This window comes from Micromesistius poutassou (assembly GCF_964030765.1).
Source record: "Micromesistius poutassou genome assembly, chromosome: 4".
NCBI lineage: Eukaryota > Metazoa > Chordata > Actinopteri > Gadiformes > Gadidae > Micromesistius > Micromesistius poutassou.
In genome coordinates, this window is record NC_140274.1 from 11,280,249 (window position 1) to 11,304,086 (window position 23,838).

At 43.1% G+C, this 23,838-nt stretch overlaps 1 protein-coding gene across 5 annotated transcripts in view; it reads right to left on the minus strand.

Annotated features, from left to right (window-relative positions):
- The window catches only part of mcamb (melanoma cell adhesion molecule b), a 30,526-nt gene extending 11,314 nt beyond the window's left edge, over positions 1–19,212 (minus strand). For all 5 annotated transcript variants that reach the window (XM_084467104.1, XM_084467103.1, XM_084467102.1 and 2 more), the window contains exons 1-4: positions 19,122–19,212; positions 1,644–1,768; positions 342–579; positions 174–244 (exon numbers count right to left, since the gene is read on the minus strand). In XM_084467104.1, the coding sequence (XP_084323230.1) occupies positions 174–244; positions 342–579; positions 1,644–1,768; positions 19,122–19,185 (498 nt within the window). In that variant the 5' untranslated portion in view covers positions 19,186–19,212. The remainder of the gene's footprint in view (positions 1–173; positions 245–341; positions 580–1,643; positions 1,769–19,121) is intronic.
- Between the last annotated feature and the right edge of the window lie 4,626 nt (positions 19,213–23,838).

The window sequence follows — 23,838 nt, forward strand, 5'->3', positions numbered from 1 at the left end:
GAAGAGGAGGGGAGAGGAAAGGACAAGAGAGGAGAGCAGAGGAGAGGAGAGGAGGGGAGAGGACGGGAGAGGAGAGGAGCGTTGCGGAGAGGAGGATAGAGGATCTAGTTTTATTTCACCCCAAAAAAGAATGCTAACATTTAATTTCCCATAAGTGGAATACAGAGCCTTGCCTTGACAGGTTTGTCGTTGTTGTACCAGATCTCTTCGTCCACTCCCTCGATGGTTGGGTGGGCTGGCTTCTCTGTGGCCACAAAATGACAACAACAAAAACATTGTTCATTCCCCATCCTCTCTATAAAACACCTCATCCAAACACACGGTGTGAACCCGGCCCTCACCGAACACCCTCAGCTGCGTCACGCCCTGGTCACTGCCGTCCGTCAGGCTCTTGACGCGGCAAACAAAGTCCGCCTCGTCCTTCAGCCGGGTCTCCATGATGCGCAGAAGGACCACGCTGGTGCCTTGGGACGGCATGACGTCTACCTTGATCCGGCCGGTGAACGGGCTGTTGGTGTCCTCGATGCGCATGGTAGGGTCCTGGAAGTAGATCCTGTTTTGCTTGCCGGCTGCGTCCAGCTGTTATCGGGCACAGAGGGATCCAATGAAGGGATGGAGGAGCAGAGAGACATGTTAAACACAGGCGTGAGTAGAGGGGGTGCAGCCCGACCAGGACCCAGGGCTGGGAGGGCCTGGGAACGGGCCCTGTCCTGGTCCTATGGAACTAAAGTTTGTCTGACCTGTTATGATATATTTGGCTGATAACAATGGCTGTGACAACCTGTTTTGATTTTTTTAAATGCTGTAGTAACTTTCTTGCTGTTAGTTTTCCCTGCTGACCTGTAGTAACTTTCTTGCTGTTAGTTTTCCCTGCTGACCTGTAGTAACTTTCTTGTTATTGGTTTGCCCTGCTGACCTGTAGTAACTTTCTTGCTGTTAGTTTTCCCTGCTGACCTGTAGTAACTTTCTTGCTGTTAGTTTTCCCTGCTGACCTGTAGTAACTTTCTTGTTATTGGTTTGCCCTGCTGACCTGTAGTAACTTTCTTGCTGTTAGTTTGTAGTTTATAGTGTTTTTGGGTCAAAGGCATGACCCAAGGGGAAAATGCCAACTTTTTCCACACACGCACACTTTCAGGTGGGAATTAATAAACATGTAATTTGCTTGGTTGAATTGTGTTGTTTTGTTCTTTGCTTACTTATTTGATATAGTCTGTTCGCGTTCCTGAAGTTAACACTCATCGATCCATGCTGTAATGAAGCCTATTCTGTTATTGACATGTTTACTTCTCTGATAATGTATTTATACACACTTTAATACTATCTGTACAGGTTATTGTTAGGTAGTGTGTGTGTGTGTGTGTGTGTGTGTGTGTGTGTGTGTGTGTGTGTGTGTGCATGTGTATGCGTTTGCATGATTGGTTGCACAAACGATACAATAAATAAATTCACCATTGATGTAACAAGTGTGTGTAAGTGTGTTTCTGTTTGTTAGTCTGTAAGCGACCAAGTGGTCTCAACTTGGCCTTAAAGAGTGATCAAAGTTTTATTTAAACAATATTCTCCTTAAAATGTATAATGGCAACACGTTTTTTTCTTTCTAAGTTGAGTCCAAAAAAAAAAAAGGGTTTGAATCGAAAACTCACATAAAACCACTCTATGGTCAAGCCGCCAATGCCGTCGTCTGTGTTGTACACACAGGGGATCTCCACGTCTCTGCCCAGTGTCACTTCCACACGACCCTCCACCGACACCTTCACCTCGGCCTTGACTAGAGAGAGAGAGACACACACACAGACACGCACACAAACAGAACCTCAGTCTATTGAATTTCTTTTGGAAACATCAATTCCGACAGCCACATAACCCGTATCTCCTTCAACGGTGGGTGGCTGGAGATCCTGGTCTGGAATGTGGCACATTTATCACGTGCGGACATTCTCCAGCCGCTGGTGGCCCTTTGACACACACCCCCCCCCGACATGAGGCAGGCCAGGGGGACACAGAGGAAGAGGAGGAGGGAATAAAAGGAGAGGAGGAACCAGGGACTGGTAATGGATGTGAAAGGAAGATAGAGGAAGAGAGAGGGATGCTATGGTAGGAATGAAAAGCCCACCCATGTCCACATTAATATGTTGCATTCCAGTTTCACACTCGCACACAGGAAGAAAGGCTCAATTTACAGGCGACATAGAAGAGCCACTGTTCCCTACTGCGAGTCTCTCCGAGGAATGACTGGTTTTCCCCCTCTATAGGGATGATGCAACCGACCATAGGCTGGGACGCCCAGTCACATTTCCTCCCAATGTATCTTATCTGTGTGTGTGCGTGCGTGTGTATTGTGTGCGTGTTTGTTTTCTGCTTTTTAGAAAAGTGCTTAGAACTAGAAAAACACAATACGTAAACTTTAAAGAAAAACTTTAGAAACGAGAAAACTCTGCCAACAAAATTTGATGGAAAACCACTCCCCACTTTGACTCACTCTCTCTCAGATTCACTTAAAACACAGATACACTCAATCTTCTTCTCACCAACAAATCCCTTCTCCCCTCTCTCCCATCTGTATTTTTCTCCACATCATCCTATGATCTATCTTTGGCTCCTTGTTCACTTTCCATCACTCTCATCCCCCAGCCATCCTGCCAAGCCTCCTAACCCCTGCCTTCAATCTGTTGTCACATTTCATGTCCTAATTTTCTCCCACCTGCATTTGTTGCTGTTTACTGTGGGCTAATGGAGCCGGAAGGATGTTTTCCTCTCTGAGGAATCTAATTATCGTCTGACAAAGACATTTCCTGGACATTAGCAACAGTAGACAGTGCTGACTCACCCAGGCAGACTCTAGCCTGCACCTTGGGACGGGCCAGACTTTGGGTGGACCAGGAACCCATTATTTTCAATAGTTTGGATTCTGTTTGGGTTTTTGCATTGTAGTGTTTTTCACAACAACTCCACTTTTTTGCTCCAGAGAAAATAACCCAGCCAGCATTTTGACTCAATGGTGGTTGATTGGGTGACTAGGAGACGGAAGCCTTAAGAAACGCTCCCAGTTGGGGCTCCCAGTTCCCACCATAAGCTCATGTGTACCAATATATCTCTCTGGGCTGCATGTGGACACTCATGTGCGTTTTAACACTCCATCATGGACGCTAGTGCTCCCGAGCCCCCAGAGATAGATAACTTCCCCTGTTGATGAGAAAGCAGTTCTGCTGGAGCCAACGCAGATTGTTTATCAGCTGTCTATGACAGGCCAAGAGGCCCCGCCCCCGAAGGCTGAAATATGGACTCAGTTGGGAGAGCTATATGTCTCTGAAGCTTTATGAGTTTGTTTACAGTAAGCCAACAGTATGTTTTCCTCAGAGAAGAGAAAGAGAGAAAAGAGAGAGAAAAGAGAGAGAGAAAAAAAAGAAAGAAAGAAAGAAAGAAAGAGAGAGAGAGAGAGAGAGAGTTAGAAAAATGCACTCTGCACGGCTAAGAGCACTTCTGTGCTTCCTCCCCCTTTAATGGCAATGGGAAGGAGTTGAGAAGAGAAGAGGAGTGGAGATGAAAAGAGAAAGAATGAAAGGAAAAGTTAAAATAGGTGAAGATGAGACATGGTGACCAGATGAAAAGAGACAGGCAATCTATAACATATGGACAGTGTGTGATTCTTGGCATCCACTTGCCATCAGTCCAGCCTCTACCTGCTCGCTTACCCCTGCGAAACGCAGAGAGAGAGAGTGCACGTGTAACATCTGTGCAAGTGTGCTAGTGGAATGCTGAAATAACTAAAGAGACAAGTTGCCCTCCATCCATTGGATTTGGAAAGATAGTGCCTCATAGAAACGTGGCTTTGATCTAGCTCAAGACTAACTAGAAGCTAACACACACGACATATACAGGTACATGTCAATTAGTCACAATCACACACACACACACACACACACACACACACACACGAGGGACTGTGGCTGTGTACATTAAAAAGTCACATAGTAAAAGCTATGTGCACTTTGAGATAAGATAAACAAAGAATGGTCCCCCCCCACAAATATGCACACACACACACACACACACACACACACACACACACACACACACACACACACACACACACACACACACACACACACACACACACACACACACACACACACACACACACCATGAAGGTCTGAAGAGGCAGATGGGGCAGAAAGCCTTTCTCTTGGGGGAGGCCGTATCAAAGGCATTTCTTAACTTGCCTTTGATTTTGACTTTAGACAGAACAGCTGAAAAAACAACACACGCAGCATTCCTATCTGACTGTGTTCATCTGTGGCATATCAGGGAAGTTTATCAGGAATATCTGAATAACATGTTCATTTACATACACAGAAAAACTAGGTCAGCTCTCAAAAGTCTTCATGCATTAGAGCGTCAAACAAGAATCTACCTAGAATATATGTGGTATCAATTTGGAAAACAGCCACCAAACTCGACAGTAAAGTGGAAAAGATGTTGAATTCTGAATGATCATAAGATGAGGACGGGATTAAAAACATGGTTCCCATGTTGGCTCAGTCCAGCTGGACACCAGCAGAGGAGAGGAGAGAGAATGGAGAGAATGGCTCACAACATAAATGTAGGCTATACAATAAAGCACAAGGCCCGGCCCATAAAATGCTGACTGGCCTTCACAAAGCATTTACTTTATTAATGAATTATTTAACTGTGCTCTGCAATCAATAATGTTCAGCTTGGAGTACCCCAGAAAAAAAAATCATTGATTGAATCATTGTGTTTTTTTAAATCACAGGCTAGAACTGGGCAGATCAAAGTATAGGGACAGTGGCACATGTGTGTTTGTGTGTCTGTCTGTCTGTGGTGCGTGTGTGTGGTTGTGACCCCTGAGCAGCCGATGTTAAAGCAGACGTGCACAAATCCTCATAATTCCCTGTGCACGGCCCCCGCCGCAAGCCAAGCAAGACATCATGTGCACTGTACACTTTTTACATTCCATCCACATGCCCAGTTACTTCCCTCTATCGCTATTTTAAGATAAATGCCTACTGTGTTCCCAAAGGCCTTCTATCATCGTGACATGCCTGGTAGTTCTGTTAGCATTGCAGCATTGCCTATTTACATAATATAGTTTACATTCAAATGCATTAGCTCAACATTTACATGACGAGAATTCCGATTCCAAGTTCATGTAAAATTGACACATGGCTCTTCTGCACTGATCTGACTGGGGAAAAGAGGACGGGAGAGAGCAGTGTGTGGTGCTCCCTCATGTTAAGTGTGTGTGTTTGTGATTCAGGCGGGGTGTTATATTGTGCGGTAATGTGTTTCTATTTCCTTTCCCCTTATTTGGTTACCTGAGAAAACGGACACAATTCAATGTTGATTACGTTTGACCCGGCTTGATGGAAAAAGTCCATCTGCTCGGACAAAGTCACGCGCGCACACACGCGCGCGCACACACACACACACAGCCAAGCCAGGGAGGACACAGTCCAGAGATGGGCTTCCAGCATTGTCACATCTAAGAATAACAGTGGTCTATCAAACGGACGTTGGGGACATGATATGGCTACTACAGTGCAATAACTTGACCGACACTACTTCAGGGATGAGTGTGTGTGTGTGTGTGTGTGTGTGTGTGTGTGTGTGTGTGTGTGTGTGTGTGTGTGTGTGTGTGTGAGAAAAAAGGCTGTGAGAAGCAGTGTCTCTGCCAGGTCTGCTCTTTGTACTACTGTACTTGTGACAAGAGCTAGAGAATGGGAAGCCAAAGGAGGAAGTTGGAACAGAGGCAGCATGAGGCGGGTGTGTGTGTGTGTGAGCATGTCCTCCTGTCTTTATGTGACAGGCCTGAACCCAGACAATATCACCTGCTGTTTTGGGATCTTCAGTCATGGGACACATTTGAGGACACCAACCCGACACTGACTTCATGCATGTTAGGAGACACACCAAATCACAAAACAATTGCTTGTAGAAAATATTGATCAATTGTTGTGTAATGGTGTACAAAACTTGGCAATGTGGTAAGGCGACAAAAAACGGGTATCGTTTTTAGGAGGCAGCTTTGGCTGATCATGAGTTTCATGCCATATTGAATTTGTTTTATGTTGTGCTCTTTAACATGAATCTTTTCAGTTTTTGGTTAAAAGGCTGTTATTAGAGATTAAACGTAGTAGTGATTGAATCAATGAGGTGGAAGTCAGGTTTGGGTTGAGCTGACCTTGAACTTTGTTGGGTGATCTTATGGCACAACAACACTAACTGGGCTGAGCCAGCACTGGCCAGAAGCAGCGCACATAAATAGACTTTAGGAATGAGACTCATCAGTCATTAGTGAGGTTACTCAAGGTCTAATGCTCAGTCTGCTCTCAGTCATAGCACCGATCATAACTTTTTATTGTATGATGGTTAAACAGTGCTAGATATTTGTCCAAAACAACAAAGTTCCAAAGTTTATGTTGAAGTTGCTTGAAATGATACGACGTATGATTTAAACAACAAAAAATAGTGTATTTATATTATATTTACACTAATGACGTTGATGATTCTTTGGGGATTCAGGTGATGTATGACTGTGTGTAAGGAGACAGACAGAAACAGCTGGAGTAGCCCCACAGCATTCCCATGATGCCCGTCTGAGAAGGGTCACAGTCGCTGTGACCCCCAGCACAGTGATCCCCCCCTAGCACGCGCACACGCACACGCACACACACACACACACACACACACACACACACACACACACACACACACACACACACACACACACACCCCAATCAACATTTGAAACAAGAATGGAGAAATTTCTAAGGTAAAGATACAGGAAATCCAGAGGAGAAGAAAAAAACCCTGATGGGGGAGTATGTGTGAAGAGGAGCACAGAGGGCAGGAGAGAGGCAGAGTGTAAGATCCTGCTCCAGTTTCCCCCACAAGGTGATAATTCTTTACGTATGCCCCCAGTTTGCCTCTGCAGAACACCTGTTCCAAAAGATCCAGTCGAGTCCTGATTTCCCAACACTCTACACTCTAGGGATCTCTATTCCGTCAACACCATTACAATAACAGCATTAGTCCTCAGTGAGGGTTTTCCGTAAGTGCCTACTCCTTATTTCAATGGCAGGAGTAAAGATGTTCGATATTAAACAGACCACTGTGGCTGATTAAATCAAATGATTTGGGGTGTGACCGTGAACAAGTAGAGGTGGTGGAGGCTTGGAGGACCAGGGTGGAGGCTCAGAGGACCAGGGTGGAGGCTCAGAGGACCAGGGTGGAGGCTTGGAGGACCAGGGTGGAGAGTTGGAGGACCTGGGTGGAGGCTTGGAGGACCAGAATGCCTCATCGAAATGTGCCGTTTGTTTTTAATCAAAGGCCAACATTAAAGTTGCTGTTTTTTATTTAGGTGACCCAACACGTTCTCCAGATTTGCAGGAGGTCATTAGGTCCTCAGCTGTGAGGACCACTTGCACCACATCATGCACACACACACACACACACACAGACACACACACACACACACACACACAGACAAACGGGTGTGTTTCTCTTTCTTCCAACAGATGGACACCAAAGAAGAGATCAGCGCTTCTCCAGCCTTTGATACGTCTCTTTGTGAAATCCCACGCTCTCGTCCTCTCGGTTTTCTCTAAAGGCGGCTATGTTTTGATACACTAGCTCCCAAAATAAGTGTAGTAACGGGCCGCTGAGTTCATGTGGGACACAGTCAGGTTCCCATAGACAGAACCAGTCCTTTGTCAAGATTAGAATAACAAAGGGGAATGAAAACAAATAGATGCCATCATTGAAATATGCACTGTGTGTGTGTGTGTGTGTGTGTGTGTGTGTGTGTGTGTGTGTGTGTGTGTGTGTGTGTGTGTGTGTGTGTGTGTGTGTATGTGTGTGTGTGTGTGTGTGTGTGTGTGTGGCAGTATGTGTGTGGCAGTATGTGTGTGGCAGTATGTGTGTGTGATGCCTTTCTGTGCATGCCTTTAAGTACATCGAGCAGGGGAACTCTTGAGTATTTATTTAAGTGAGTTTGGCGTGTGTGATTGGCGTTTGTGTCATGTGCGTGCATGCGTGCGTGCGTGCGTGTGTGTGTGTGTGTGTGTGTCACAGTGGGCCTCTACTCCTTCACTGCTCTCATGATGGTAGAAAGTTCCCCTACATCCTCTTTCCCACGTCCCCTCAGGAAAAAAAAAAGGCTTCCAAATGATGGGCCGATTATGCCAGCAGAAAACAGTCACCCACGCTGAGGCCGGCTATGGGAAAGGCCATAAGGGAAATTAATGCCGCCTTTTTTATGTTACACTGTGAGTGTCAAGACAGAGTGAAGAGAGATTGCAAAGAAAGAAAAAACGAATATGAGAGGGAGGGAGAGAGAGAGCGAGAGAGAGATCTACTTACAAGCATGAGGTGTGCTGATTGCTGCTAGCCCAGGATAAACAACGAAAGCAAGAAGGGCAACCAGCCCACACACACACACACACACACACTGACCACAGAGAGTGTGTACAGTTTTTACTCAATGCCTTTCAGGATGAATTGGAAGCATAAGTGGCCTGGTATTCCTAGAGTGTGTCGGCATTCAGGACTCACTCTGCTTTGCCAGAGAAGGAGCCATTCACATGCCTCTATACATTATCAACATGCCTCTATACATTCTTTACATCCCTCCATATATTCAAGTTCCTGTCTTTAGAAATCATAGTGGATTACAATTGACAAGAGGTTCAGGATCAATTGATCAATAGTCAGTTCACAGACTAAAAGGTAAAATAGACCTGATAGTACGAGTGGTAGAAGTACTGTTTGTAGCATGCGGCAGTAGGAGTAACAGCAAAACAACCCAAAACCACTTGTACAAAAATAGCACTGTGGTTTTGTTTCAATAAAGAGAATATTCCCACGGAGGGACTTTCCAGACAGCCATCCCGCCAGCAGACAGTGCTGCCTGTAGGTCACCACGGTAGCAGCACAGCCACAGAAGCCTCCCCTGCGGAGCCGGCGTAGCCGCTCGGAGAGGCTTGCATTACGTTAAAAGGCTCCTAATGTGGCCTGGATCAACACAGTGTAACCGTGTTTCAGGAAAACACCATCCATTATTAAACAGGGTGCTGGTGGTGGAGGACAGGGGAAGCGGAAAGTGGTCGTTTGCTGATTAAAGTCCACATTTTCCACACCATTTTGTTCCCCCCTGCGACGTTAAGACGAGCCGTGGAGAGATAACATCACGTTCAGGAGAGTCTTCAGCCACTCTGCCTCGCTGAGATCCTCTCTAAAAGCCAGTGAGGATCAGATGTTTAATGATCATGGCTGAGCGTGGGCCTGAGACCATATCGGAGTACTGCCATGACGGTGGGAGCCGTGGACATTTGAAGAGGGGGATTAAGGAGGAATGGGTTTACTATCTCTTATCTCACTTTCATTCCCTCACACTCTCTCGGTTTCCTTCAGCAGGCGGAAGGCACTGCCTCTCTGACTTCCGTCAATACGGACCAATGGGTATGACGTTTGATGGGTTTGACATGATTCAGGAATGTTCCAACATTGAATGGGTAAACCAGACAAGAAAAAGCCAACAAACTTACCATGAAAGAACTGTAATCAATAAACAGAAATAGGGGGAGGCATGGAAACATATTCCCTTGCCCGGTGGATACAAACAAAGGTATAGGTAAGGTTCCCTCTCAATCACACTGGACTGTGGCCATACAAAGGGTCAGTATCAGTGCGAGCAGACGTGGATTGTTTGCTGTCTCCTGGTCGTGTTACTTGTGTTTTTCTCACAGTAGCACTTTTCAGGAGGAAAGTTCAAGTGCACCGGGGGAAGGAACCAAGAGGTCATGGACACCATACATCAACATGCCAAATAAAAGGGAAAAAGGTTGACCTGGTTTCTAGAATTTAGCTGACAATTCCTGCTGTCAGCATCCGCACCGACATATTCAATGGTCTTTATTCAAGCCAGGATATCAAGAATGTAAGAGCAAGTGCACAATTTGAATATGCTTATTCAAGATCTAAGAGTCAAGAGTAACCCAAGTGATTTTATTTATTAAGTACTGTAGTTTACGATGCCCCCGAACGCATCACGAGCGCATGCATGGAGACCGCTGGTGACACGGCAGCATAGGATACTACGAGGCAACTGCGATAGTAGTTTGAAAATGATATAGACAAGATACCTAGTATTAGAGACACAAGGAAACTACAAGTGGTTTGGGAGGAATCTTGTGGGGAGAGCTCTGGACGGGTGCTTTCCAAGTGAATCCTTAAACAGACTATTCTGGCTGGTTTTTTTTTTGAGGGACGACTGTTTCAACTGGACTGTTTCAACTGCTTTCACCACCATCGCTGTTCCTGGATGACATCATCTCTCATCGGACATCTGTCGCATGGACATTGTGCTCAAATCCAGGCGGTGGTAGGAACGAAATTAAGGAACCAAACAGGATTATTTTATTAGTACTAGAGTACTCAGGTTTTTCCTCAGGTGTTTCTTAAAAAACTGACTAAACAGTTAATAAGCTATATTTTAAAGGTGAACACTGTTAAAGGTACAGTTGGAAGGAACTCTTTGGGTTTTTTTTTCTAGTCCCATGCGGGATACATCTTTTGTTTAATTTAAGTACTTAGTGCAGCTAAGGTAGTTTAATTTCACTTTGTGTTGTATTATTCTGGGTCGATATTTTTTCTGTTTGACTACATTGCTGAGAGAACGAATCTTGAAACTATCTTTATGTATGCATATATTTTATTCTCTCTAGTCGTGGTCACGTGTTGTAGTGTGGGTTGGAGGTCTCATTAATCTTATGGTGTATTAAGCTACAATCAAACTCCTTACCAATCGAATGTGAACCTAGAATCTTAAGTAACCTGATCAAACTTAGATACAGACTTTAAGCATAGATACCCCATCTCTAGGGGTCACCGGAAGGTTACAAGTTCATACTGCAGATGCACAGTAAAACACAGGGTTTTCTGAGCAATGCAATTCTAAAGACCTACTTAATAGGTATAAAGCAAAAGAAAAAGGAAATTTACAACAATAAGAGTATATATATATATTCCATGTGTGTTCTCTTAATTATCATGTTATTGTATCATAAAACCAAATTTACCATCTGGTATAATTAAAGTACATCTTAAATGACGTAAACAAGAAGTGTTGACATTTCTATATGTTTCGACTATTGCCTCCAGTAGCCAAGCAGAAAAACACAAAGTCCAAAGGATTGAAATGTTGTTTTCACATCCAGTTTCACCACACAAATCTGAAGCACCTGGGTTGTCTTGAATGCTACAAATTGTTTTCACGCACACAGGCCACGCTGCAATGTACCAGGAGCCATTCGGCAGAAGAAGGTTTCTCAACGGCTATTTTAATTTGCTTTTTACATGCATTGCATGTAAAAAAGCACTGTGTAGGAGATTTGAAATGTGTCACTGTGTAGGAGATTTGAAATGTGTCACTCTTGCAATGGAAGTTTCGAATGGAAGATAGTCGATCTTTGTGGCAAATTAAACTTCTATAAGCTTCTATAACCATGAAAACTTTCCTCTTGAAACTCCTCTCTGACATTTATGTGAGATTTCAAATGGTACTACAGAACATTTGCATCCTTTTAAGGTGATTAGGACTTCAAACTGTGTATTTTTTTTATCGTTTTTCCATAATGCAGTGTTGCCGACTGTATCATAGGATCTCTTTTATTTGTAAATGACCAGAGCACAGAATGAATTACGTGCTGGTCTGATTTAATTTAGCCATTAATAGCAGCAGTATGCTGCTATTAATGTCACTTGCCGTTGTTATTGAAAAACTTCATTCTCAACAACAATGCAATGGCAAACACTTTATTTTTGACTATTTAATTAAATCCTGCTTCAAAACTTGGACGAAAAACATATCAACATAATAATACAATTTATTCATAAGATACTGTAAAAAAGTAAAAAATAATAATCATACCTTCTGTATTTCTGAATACCCTGGTAGTGGTATACCATCATACTGTGACACCGCCCCATCCAGTACATTACACTAATTAGATTGAAATATTGCTCTTGCCAAAGAACATCTGGAAACCGACACAATGGTATTCTTGCTAGGTTGTTGAATTTTTTTCTTGTTTGTTTTCTTGTTTGTTTTCATCAACAGTTTGGTTGTTTTACAGTATTTAAAATCTTTGTCTTTTTTACATGCAGTGAAAATGCAAATACTGAAATACTTTATTATGTGACACAAAACAAGAGCCCTGGAATCTGGCCATCTGACTCCATGTATCTCACTGTGGAATGGGTGAAATTGATTATCTCGTTAATCGTAGCCTAGCCTACCTTGAAATGGCTATAACTGTGGCACAATTCATAGCCGTATGTTCTTTCTCCCTGAAATGGATACAGTGTCAGTATCCATTTGTGGAAAATGAATATGCCTTCTACACATCACATAAATCCTAGCTAACAAATGGTGTTGATTACAGCAACATAGTAAAGATTCACACCCTTGCAATGGCTGGGAATGTTCAAACCCTTTTTCTCAAACCACAGGGGCCCATGCATCAACCAATCAGAGGGAAACTGGGGTCGGTGTGAATGACATGATCGGACAGCTGGGGGTATTGTGACCAAAAATTAACCAAGGCCTGAGGGAATCTGAACCAAAGTGGCAGAATTCATCAATAAACTGTTAGATTGTTGTATAACAGATGAATAGCCGTCTCCAAGGGATGTTTGTCTTACAGTTCATAAATCTGCTTATTATGGAATAAGCCTTTTTTTTTTAACTGGATTTCCCTAATTGTGCTTGCTCTTCCATAAGAGCCCTAGTTCAGATACATATAATAAGATCATTGGGGCAGCTATTTTAATGATAACAAAAAATTATTTAAGCACTGCATCATGTTGAAAAAGTAAAATAAAGCACCCAACTCTTTTAGTGCATCATAAATATCCTTCAATCAACGTTTTCTACAGCCAGACAAGCCTCCCCTTATAAACAAGGTTGACTCTACGGATGTAAGTGGTTAAAAAAAAAAAAGTGTTCAAACAGGACGGCTTTCAACCAAAGTAGTAAAGACTTTCCAGAAAACGATCACTCACTGTGACTTGACATCTGTATGACTTTACACTGGCCAGTTACAGTCCACCACAGATGTATGGAGTCAGATCACAAGGTAGGTCATCTGCTGAAGTCCAGAGGCTAATAAAGAAGCAATAACGCGCTGCCTGCTTGGCCCCAGGTAGTACGCTGCTACATGGTGCTGGCTCATTAACCCAGAGCACAGGGCATCGAGCTGAACCTATCTGATAACTTACAGCTCCACATGCACCCAAAGCTAAACAAAATAGAGATAGAACTCTGTAGAATAGAAACACATTGAAATACATCTAATCTAAATCACTATAGAGAATTGGAATGAAACAAATACAAAGGTACACAAATATAATTTATATTAATATAGTTGAATAAATAAGGATAGAAACATGAACAGATAAAACTATATATGAACAGATAAAATTCTTAACAAATAATAATTGTATTTTCTTTCATGTGTCATTTGAGTGCATAAACATCTGGTCCTTAAACCTATAGAGGCTCATAAAGGAGATACAAGCTCTTGTGGAGCCAAACATAAAATGTAATTATTATGGTTTATGTTTATCTAGCAATGTATGTCAGAAAGGAAACCCAAAAACTATCTGATAAAAAGTATTTGTAATTTATGCATTTTCAGGCATATCGTTGTGCTTCCTAGAATGGTTTGAGTTTTATGTGCCCTTTAACGCTGTTTCCATAACCAAGGGCCCCTTTGTGGTACTATCAAGGAAAGCATGAGAAGGATTAAAAGTCACATTATTGTAGAACATTACTCAAAATATTTGGAGAAAATATATTGTACCCAATCATGGCATCAGATAAGAAATAGGTCACAGGGAAAATGTGTTCTCTGCACTGTCACAAACAGCAACTGGGGAGAGGTGAAGAGGGCAGTTCTGCAGTGGTGTCTTTGGCAGTGGAACACAGTAATAAATCCACTGGGAAAATAGCATCTGATGACAAGAAACTTGTGAACTTGTGTGACATAGTAGATCAGGCTTGTGACATGGTAGATTAGGCTTAGGACATGAAATGATCCACATTGGAGTCAATGGCAGCAACGACCCAAGCAGGTACAAGTTCTGTGTGTGTGCGTGTGTGCATGTGTGCGCATGTGTGCGTGCATGTGTGCGTTAGTGTGTGTGTGTGTGTGTGTGTGTGTGTGTGTGTGTGTGGACGAGTACATCTGTTGCTGTTAATGTGTGTATGTGTTTATCGACGTGTTTATGTACGGGTGCATGTATGCACACTGAGAAACGTGCGCCAATAAAAAGATTGTCTTGAAGTGATGTAATCCTATCGTATGGGCGTCCCCTTGAAGTGTAATGGTATGAGCCGCATGAGGACACCAGGTGTACTCAGCTGTCAGTTTGCTACTCCCGAGAAACTTCAAAGACCACAATCCAGGCCAGAGCGGCATCAATGGAGAAAGGTAGGATTGTGGGTGGGTTGAACCCAATACAGCCCAATAAATAACAACTGCCCGTGCCCTTGCACTTCTCCATCCAGTCAGTGTGTAGCCTACAGATCAAGTTGCTTTACGTCACATGTGGAGAGAAGAATCAAACCCACCATCTGTAACAGAACTGATTGAAACTCATTCGCTGGTGTGATGTATTGATGCACAGCCTGCGTCACTGAAAGTCAAAGTGCTTTCTATTTTCTGTTTTTTATTTTATTATAAATAAATACAATAAATCGGGCAAGTTTATCAATTTATCAGCAATCCGAAAAATCATCAAAAGAGGCATCTAACTATGTAATCTATGTTTAAAAATCTCAGTCCTTTGTTTTTTCCAGTGAGGAAATACGCTGACAAGGGGACCAGCATTCCGCATCCGATTAGCGTACACCAAAGCCGGAATATAAACTTCCTTCCTTCCTTTCATACAATACGCAATCATATAGGCCCACTCCCTCGCTACCAAGGAACAGTGTTGATGTTGAAGATATTGTTCAACAAGCCTTCATCGGGGCCAAGTTGGTGGATTGCCTCAGAAAGGCCTCGCCAAACAAAAATTATTAATGTTGTGTTTTGCGAGATAAGGCGCTGAAAACGTACACAATGCAGCGCTGACGACAACTGTAAAGTGTCCTGGGAATGGGAGCCTGCGCCACCCTTAGCCCACTCACACGGGCCCCCCCCCACCCAACCACCCACCACCACCCAGCCTGCCCCACCCCCTGGCCTCTCAGCCACCACTGCTCTGCTCTGCTGTATTGACCCTGATAATGGGGATAATGGACACTGTTCACATCAATAGGAGGATGAAACGCTCAACCTTTTGCTTCCTGACATTCAGGCTCCACAGTGACGGCACCATACACTTGTAACGTTAAGAGAGGCACAGCTAGATTGAATAGCTGTGTCTATGAACGGTATGCAGACTGTGTTATTTTAATCATCCTTCAACACTTCACATCGAAAAATGTTGACTGAATCTGAGTTTGTCAGTTTCTCTATCTGATTATTTACACATTTTTACGCAGGAAGATCACTTGGTATTTATTTGTGACTCACTCTAAACCTCAAATTATGAACATCAGGATTTTCTACAACTAATTAATCTTGCAAAATCAAAAGAAACTCAATTGGGATAAGACTCAGATGAAGTTCAGGTGAACTGTGCATGAAGGCGTCAAACAAAATCCATCACATTGTCTTATCATTAAAAGCTTCAAGCTTCAAGCTTCAAGTTTCAGGAGGATTCGGGCCTGGCTGACACACACATCGATTTCTCAAGTTATGTTCGTAACAGTCAAATCCATTTGTGTCTTAAATTAACCACATTAACACAAATGTGTGTCTTCTGTCATAAGGGCTTCCATAGACTGCCAAGAAAAGGCTCTGTAGGTTTTATAGGGTAGTTCTAGAACGATTGAGGCATTCAGAATCCTAATACACTTACTCTTTTTAGAGCGGGAAATGTTACGAAGTAGAGACACTTCAAAGCATGAAGCCTGTTATCCCACATTGAACATCTCACTGTTAATATTCTTTACAATATATACTACTGTAACACTACTGTACTATTTTGACTTGGATAACATTAGTTAGTTCATAGTTCATATTCCCTAAAAATATATATCTTTACTGTGATTAACTGGGACATTTCTGAGATCATATCTAATTTTTACAAGCACCGGATCAGAACACAAAAGCAGAGAGAGGCCTGGTTCTCCTCTCGGTACAGTGTTCTGAGAGCTCTGTTGCATGGTTACCAACAAACATGGCCCTGGGACTAGCTGAGGGCTTCATTTCGAAGATAAAGATTGTTGTTTAAAAAAAGAAAACACGCGGCCCACACAAACTCTCCCCCTGACGAAGTCCTGGAGGTATAAAACAAATATCATGTATTTAAAAACCCAGGACACTGCCAAATGGTGGCATGGAGACACATGCTCATACACTTTGCCTCCCCTATTCAACCCCTTTCTGTTCAACCCCTCTGAAAACATAAGGCTTTTCAATGTATCTGCATGTTATTCTCCTTTAGGGTTGATATTATAATTGTAGACAATTTATTACATATGTAGAACAGTAGATTGATTGATAGGACACACAAATCAACAAAAAATACAGATAACTACATTACCACAAGTCATGTACATGTTTAGATCACAGTACAGATCCAAGCCTCAAAAAACCTCAAAAGCACCCCAAAACTATAATTGTTCTTGACTGACACATGCCATACGAATGTGAGGCTCACACAATTACCTTGGCCTCTCAACTATGTCCAACGGGGGCCCAGAATTGTCTGGCCAGATACTGGATTTAAATGCGTTCGAGGGTGAAACAGTGGCATTCCTCTGTCTGAGAGCTCTTGGTCATAAGGGACTGCCATTGCATGTCCTATGCTGATCATCTGCCAGAACGCAGGGCCTCCTCTGTTTTCTGTACTGTGGTGGAGGCGCGACAAAGACATCGATTGTCCATGAAGGGAACTTTCTTTCTCTGAAGAGCACTAGTTGTCTGAGGAAACCAAGACACCAGATCAACCCTGCTAGAAAGAGCGAAGGAACCTATTGTCCTGCTAATGGCAGAGGTCGGATGTATGTTGCCCTTTGACCTTCCCAAATTGGCTGATGTCACAGGAAGTAAATTCTATCCCATCAACAGTCAATAATCTATCAACTTTCTTTCTTTTGCCGGCTGCCCCCAGGGTGAAGACAGCTCACACGACAGTATTTGCTCTTGCTTCACACAAATGAGTTATTGGTTGTTCACCTCTGACAACGGGTGAGAGAGAGAGAGAGAGAGAGAGAGAGAGAGAGAGAGAGAGAGAGAGAGAGAGAGAGAGAGAGAGAGAGAGAGAGAGAGAGAGAGAGAGAGAGAGAGAGGCGGGGCGAGCCTTGGTTTGACTCACTCAGACAGGTAGACAATAAAGCCTTTACAGGTTCCAGGAAGAGGAATTAGGATGTGCAAGGCAACAGGGAAAACCAGCAAAGAGGGGGTATCAGAAAACAAACAATAGTAGGGCTGAAGTCAAACAGGACAGGAGATCAACAACAATGCCTTCGGAAAAAAGTGTTTTGTCTGGAGAACCAAAAACAGACACACAGCATGAGAGGTGTGGGCGTTTGGGGAAGAGGGGGGGGGGCAGAACACACACACCGGGTGGACGGTGGAAAGAGGCACACGTTTCCTCTTCTATAAACAAACAAAAACACATAGACAAGAGGCAGCCAGTCCCCACCCGCACACACCTTTGTTAATGCACATTCACTTACTCACTCTATGCTCTCAAACATGTCCTTGTTGTTTAATACACTGAGACAGTCTCATTACCAAATAATAGAATGAACCTCAGTAGTTGCTAGGGTCTGCTAGGTCTCAAACTGAAGCCGTTGGTTAACATGTCTTCGATACCTTTGTCGGTTTCTTTACATCCAATCTAGCATGACTGAGTGCCCTGTTCAGGCCATTACACCACCATGATCAACCAGTACCAGTACTAAACAATGAGAGAGCCAAAATGTGCTTACTGATTTGTGCGTTTGGTTACTTCCATGTGTATGCATGTGTGGGCTTCTTGTGTCCATGGTGTGTGTGTGTGTGTGTGTGTGTGTGTGTGTGTGTGTGTGTGTGTGTGTGTGTGTGTGTGTGTGTGTGTGTGTGGTGCCCTATTCAGAGCTGGGCAAGTCCTTTGCTTATTATAACAGATGAGACAGATGAGAGGAAACAGGTTTCTTCACAACTGAATCTATGCGAGAAGAACCACCTCGGTTATTAATACAATTTAGGCACAGCATGAATAATACTAATTATGATTCCCATAATCATAATTTGTATTATTCATTTATTTATTTATTCGGGTATATGTAGGCCTATATATACATATACCCGAATTGAAATGCATAACCTGACTAAATAACCTAAATATTTATGAGAGACGTCATACACGCACACAGCACACAGCACACGCTTACAGGGGGAAGTTAAAGTTGTTGGTCGCAAAGTTTGCATTCCTGGAACCTCACGCATCCGACAGCATAGGCCTACCTACAATTACAGCCTACTGGGGCGGTGGACCATACACTAAAGCATTATAAGGTGCTTATTAGGTTGTAAAAATAGACTTTGACGTTACGCTTTAAGTATGTTTAAATGAAAGCCTACAGGCAGCAATTTCGTCAAGTGAACTTAATTCATGCATTCTCTACCTTTCCACGTTAAACCTACATTGCAATAATTGACATCAAGCTGAAGACGAACCACAGCTCCGGCTGCATTGGAGATGGATCGGTAAAGAAAGATCCGTTTTCCAACTACAGCCATATTTTTATCACTGGCCTCGTTCCATCCATTCATGTTGCAATTTGAACAGTTCACACACTCCGGCTGAATTCCCAGCGACATCTCAACAAGAATGTAGTGTGTGTGTGTATCACATGCTCACAGTTTGCACAGGTCCCGCTGCAGCCTACTTCAGGAGCCTCGACGGAGCGACCCCACAAAGTTTAGCTGGAGCAGGCTACGTTCAGAAACCTGAACTACCGCTATTTTGGAAAGAAGTAAACTCGGTCGTTCACTCACCTCCCCACGTGTGAAGAAGGAAGAAAAGTCCAACAAGCAGAGCGGTCTTCGTCTGTAAAGCCATAGTCGTTGAGTCCTACTGCCCTGAGAGTGTGAGGGGAGTGGAGTCTGACAGTCAGTTGGTCCTCTTGGCAATCTGTAGGCACGCGCGCGCGCGCACGTTCAGGCACGTGCGTGAGTGTGTGTGTGTGTGTGTGAGAGAGAGAGAGAGAGAGAGAGAGAGAGAGAGAGAGAGAGAGAGAGAGAGAGAGAAATGGGAGGGCAATTGATGTAACGTTAGCGGTGGTTCTCACAGCCACAGGATAGCGTGTTCTGTTGATTTAAGCCGATGCGGTTATTTGACGTTAATAAGTATTCAACCAGATCTGATAGAATGTGGTCGAGAATATTTTAACCGACGATGTTTAATGTTCCGCATCTCTAAAAAAAAACTCCTAAAAAAAACGTAATGGCCTATTTGATTGGACAGTAAACTTCACAGGAACATTATTATTATTATTATTCAGACGGTGCACCTGGCAGCTGTCCAACGGAGCCCTAGGGACACCGTTTACATCTGTCCCCGGTGATCATGTTTCAATGATGATTGACGTCAACATTTACCCAGGCAATGGCAGCCAAGTGTAAAATAAAAATATTCAATTCAACAAGTTCCTTCCATGCGGGTTCATATGATACATTTTTTCTGCTGCTACCTTACTTGTAATGCAAGTTGAAATACTAAAGAATAGTTCATGACATTTTAAATATGATACCTGTAAATGAGCGCCGGGCCCATAAATAAAACTTGGATGTGACTCAAATATCCTTATATGGTCATGTGGTCTTGGCTGCCCCATAGTAATCATATGGAAGATTTAGCATGAGGACAGCGTGGGACAAACACACGAGCCTGGATCCCTGCGTTGCGTTTCTGGGTCTATTTTATACCTTGTGAAAATGGTAAAGGCACGGTTGGTTTGTACATTTATACTAAACTACCACAGTGTACTACTACTACTACAGTGTATTTAACAGCACGTCTGCAGTGTTTGCTCACCTGCAAGAGAGCACACACATGTTACTGAGCTGGGAGGACCGGGATTAGACTTCTCCTACCTATAGGTTGAGAGAAGATTGAGGCCATATTCAGTCCACATACCTCATTCATCCTGGTTATAAAGTTTTATGTCAAATCCAATACACTTTTAAGTATTGCCTCACGGTTGAAGACAGAATTAGATTCAATGAACAGAACAGACCATTTTATGCCAGAGATGTACGTTTGAAGTCTGCATAGTAAAAACCCTGCCATGAATTTCTGGCCAAAAATCAATGTACAGGTACAGGTATGTAAATTATAGATTACAATAAATATGTGTGTAATCAGAGAAAAGTACACTGTAGAAAGTATCTGTCTGTATTTGGTCCTTTTGGAAAATCCCAGCAAGTTAGTAACAGTTTGCAATTCATAGTTCCATTCAATATATAATTATATTTGTTTTGATGAGTGCATGGCATACTCAAATTATACTGTACACATCTTATCAGACATCATCATGTATTTTAAGCATATGTTTCCCAGGGTGTTTTTTTGATGTGTTTCCCTCTGGTGGTAACCCAATAGAGGTCATGGGAGAAGCACAGAGTGCTGTATTTTAAAATTTTCTTGGGACTGGGACCACTACTCAGCTTCACATAGCAAACATAAAGGGCCTTACTGGCTCTCAGATGGCTAGAGAGCATCATACTAGCACATAATAGTAATGAGATGTTACTGCATTAAGTTAACTTCTGCAAAAGTCCTTTGAGATATGAATGAAATTGGGATAACTTCCACTTTCTTATATGTATATCTGCGATGTATATCTATCTCCTCTCAGGAAAGTGAAATTAAAGGCCTAGGAATAAAAGTATATATATATATATATATATATATATATATATATCGAGAGAGAGAGAGAGAGATTGTATTTCATATTGACCTTTCCATGGGCAATGTTCATTTACATTGCCAAAGTACAAAAGTCAAATATGTCCATAAGCTGGATTAGTTGTCCCCTTCTGGTCGCAGGACACCACATATCTTGCTGCTGTTGAGCATGTTTGATTGTTGATGTCTACGGTGTTGACAAGGTCTTTGGATGATCCCCGGGAAAAAGTTGTTTCTGATATCCTGGTATAGTTCACAGGAGGTTAGAAAGTTCAGCCTGGTTCCCCCCTGCTTTTGTGTGCTGTTGGTGCACAGCCTGCCTGCCATGGGGAGCCCGTCTGTCGGCGGCCTTTCTCAATCGCAAGGCTGTGCTGAGTCTGCACTGAGTCTGTCGGTCTTCAACAAATGTCTCAGCTTTTAAAAGTATTCGGCTACTGTGTACTCTGAATAGCACTCCAGTCTACTCTGTGGTTTTGTGGATTCTTTCCAATGGTTCCGGTACTTGTATTTGGTTTCTTCATCACTTGGTTTGGTGTAGCGAGGCGGCCTTGCGGCTCTGTGCGGCGAGTTGTTGTTAGTTCCAGATTCGGAAATTGGATTTACAGAATTCTGCATGCAGAGGCTCCACTTCTGTTTGGCCCATTTTGCGAATTCTTGGTTGGTGAGTGGACCCCAGACTTCACTACCATAGAGGGCAATTGGTTTAATTTGCAAAGAGTCAGACTCCAAGGTTTTTAAGCCAGATTTTGACTGGGGTGTCCAGTTGGATGTTCCTTCTGATGGCGTAGAAGGCTCTCCGTGCTGTGTTTGGCATGTTTTTCATGTTTTTCATGTAAAGTTGCCAGTCTTGCTGAAGTTAGGGTAGATGTCCTTTTTTTGGGGGCTCTAGAGCTACAGTATCAGGAGAGAATTCATATTTTTGTTCCTGGAGGCTGGACTCTCTCAAAGAGAGTGGTACAACTTCACCAAAGGAGTGCAATTGTTACACAAGGCTTAAAACAGAGAAAGTTGAATACATTGACTGATGACCGTTATAACTTATGACATGGTAGAACCATTTTGTGTCGCTGTTTAATTTCAATGGATTAATAAATCCATTGTTGGTGGTGGTGGTGGTGAGTAACCCACACAGAATATATGTGGAGAACCAAACCATTTGGTATGTGAATGGCTCAGGTTCTCATGTATTCTCATGCAGACTAATGGCCACTGCTACAGAGATAAATACATGAGAACCATGAGACTTAACGAAAACACAGTGCAATCTAAACAAAGTAGGTTCAGAAAAAAAAAAAGAGAGAGCAGCGTTAGACTTAATGTTGCTGGGGTTGAATTAGTGTTAAGAGTATAGGTCTCCCATTGCAGATGTCTTAAAATAGCCCGAAGGGTCTCAAGACATGCTTTGTTAGCCTTTAACATGCTACATCCTGGAGGGGGGCTAGGGAATACTTGGGGGCAATGGGTTTGAAATTTAGACTGAAAAAGGGGATAAAAACAGGAAGAGCATCCAATCCTCTCAAAAGTTCTCATGGAATCTGAAGATCCTGAAGGTGGTTTGAACATCATGTTTCACACCCTCTTTACACATGTTGACTGAGAGCGAATAGCCTCGAACCAAAATCCCAGCATGGCTCTCTCACAGAACCTGTCGCTCATGAAGCCCTTTCCTTTGGGTGGATTGACTGGACTGGAGATACAATAACAATATCATCTGGCCACTTACAATCTTCCTATATTTTTGGACCAACAAATTGAACTGCCGGACTGTTTTGTCCGTGGAGTGTAAACACACTTAAGAGTTACCCCTTAACTTGACTATTTCTACACATCCTCCGTTGGCATGCCAAACGGGGAGTGATCCCAGCATGTGTGCCGGTGTACTTCTGCACCATCGTGACGGATGGCAGTACACATGTAGCTTCTGTTTACACCACGCAAGGCTATGGCTTACACCCATGCTTCAGAGACTGCTGGTAGGAAGGAAAGAGAGGAAAATAAGTCATTCTTTCCAAGCCACTGAGGCCAGACCCAAAGGCAAGTTGATTTGGGGGGGGGGGGGTGGGGTGGGGGGTTGTCTGTGTAGAAAGAGAGGCAGCTATTGTCCAGAATAAGGGGGGTCGGGGGCAGAGTGGGAGGGAAATTTGAATTTCTACTAAACTCTGTCACAATAAAAGCGACTTGTGACAAAGGGACACTTTGATACCGACTTGCGCGAAGAAATGCACATGGTCACCATGGTGATTGTGTTTGATGGAAAATGTTAATCGTTTAAAAACCATCCCGATGGCATGTCCAGCCAGGGTCATTTTTACAATATACAGAAAGAATAAAGAAATAGACATTAAGAGAACTAAAATTAAAAGAAACAACCTTTTGACTAAAAGAGCCCAATGAAGGACAATAATTGTTTTTCTATAAACGTTTGGAACATTTATCTTAAGGTTTGGAAGTGAAGTGAATGGTGACAGACCTGGCCCAAGTGAGATCATATTTACAGAACAATGACCATGTGAACAGGAAGCTGAGCAGCTACCTATTAATGCATAGAGACAATGAGGTGCTTGGGTCATACTGAAGGAGGGGAAACATCAAGAGGACAAAAATGTGTTCCCAGGACATCCACCACGGGCTGTTAGTCACAGTGAACCATCACCACTCATGCCCATCAGTCAGCCTGTCATCCTTTCTTATCACTACACTGCTAAACTTTCTTCTCGCCCTCATTTCATCACCCTCTTCCTCTGTCTCTAATCTCTGGATTTCTCTCTATTAGGTTTTTTCTCTCTCTCTCTCTCTCTGTCTCTG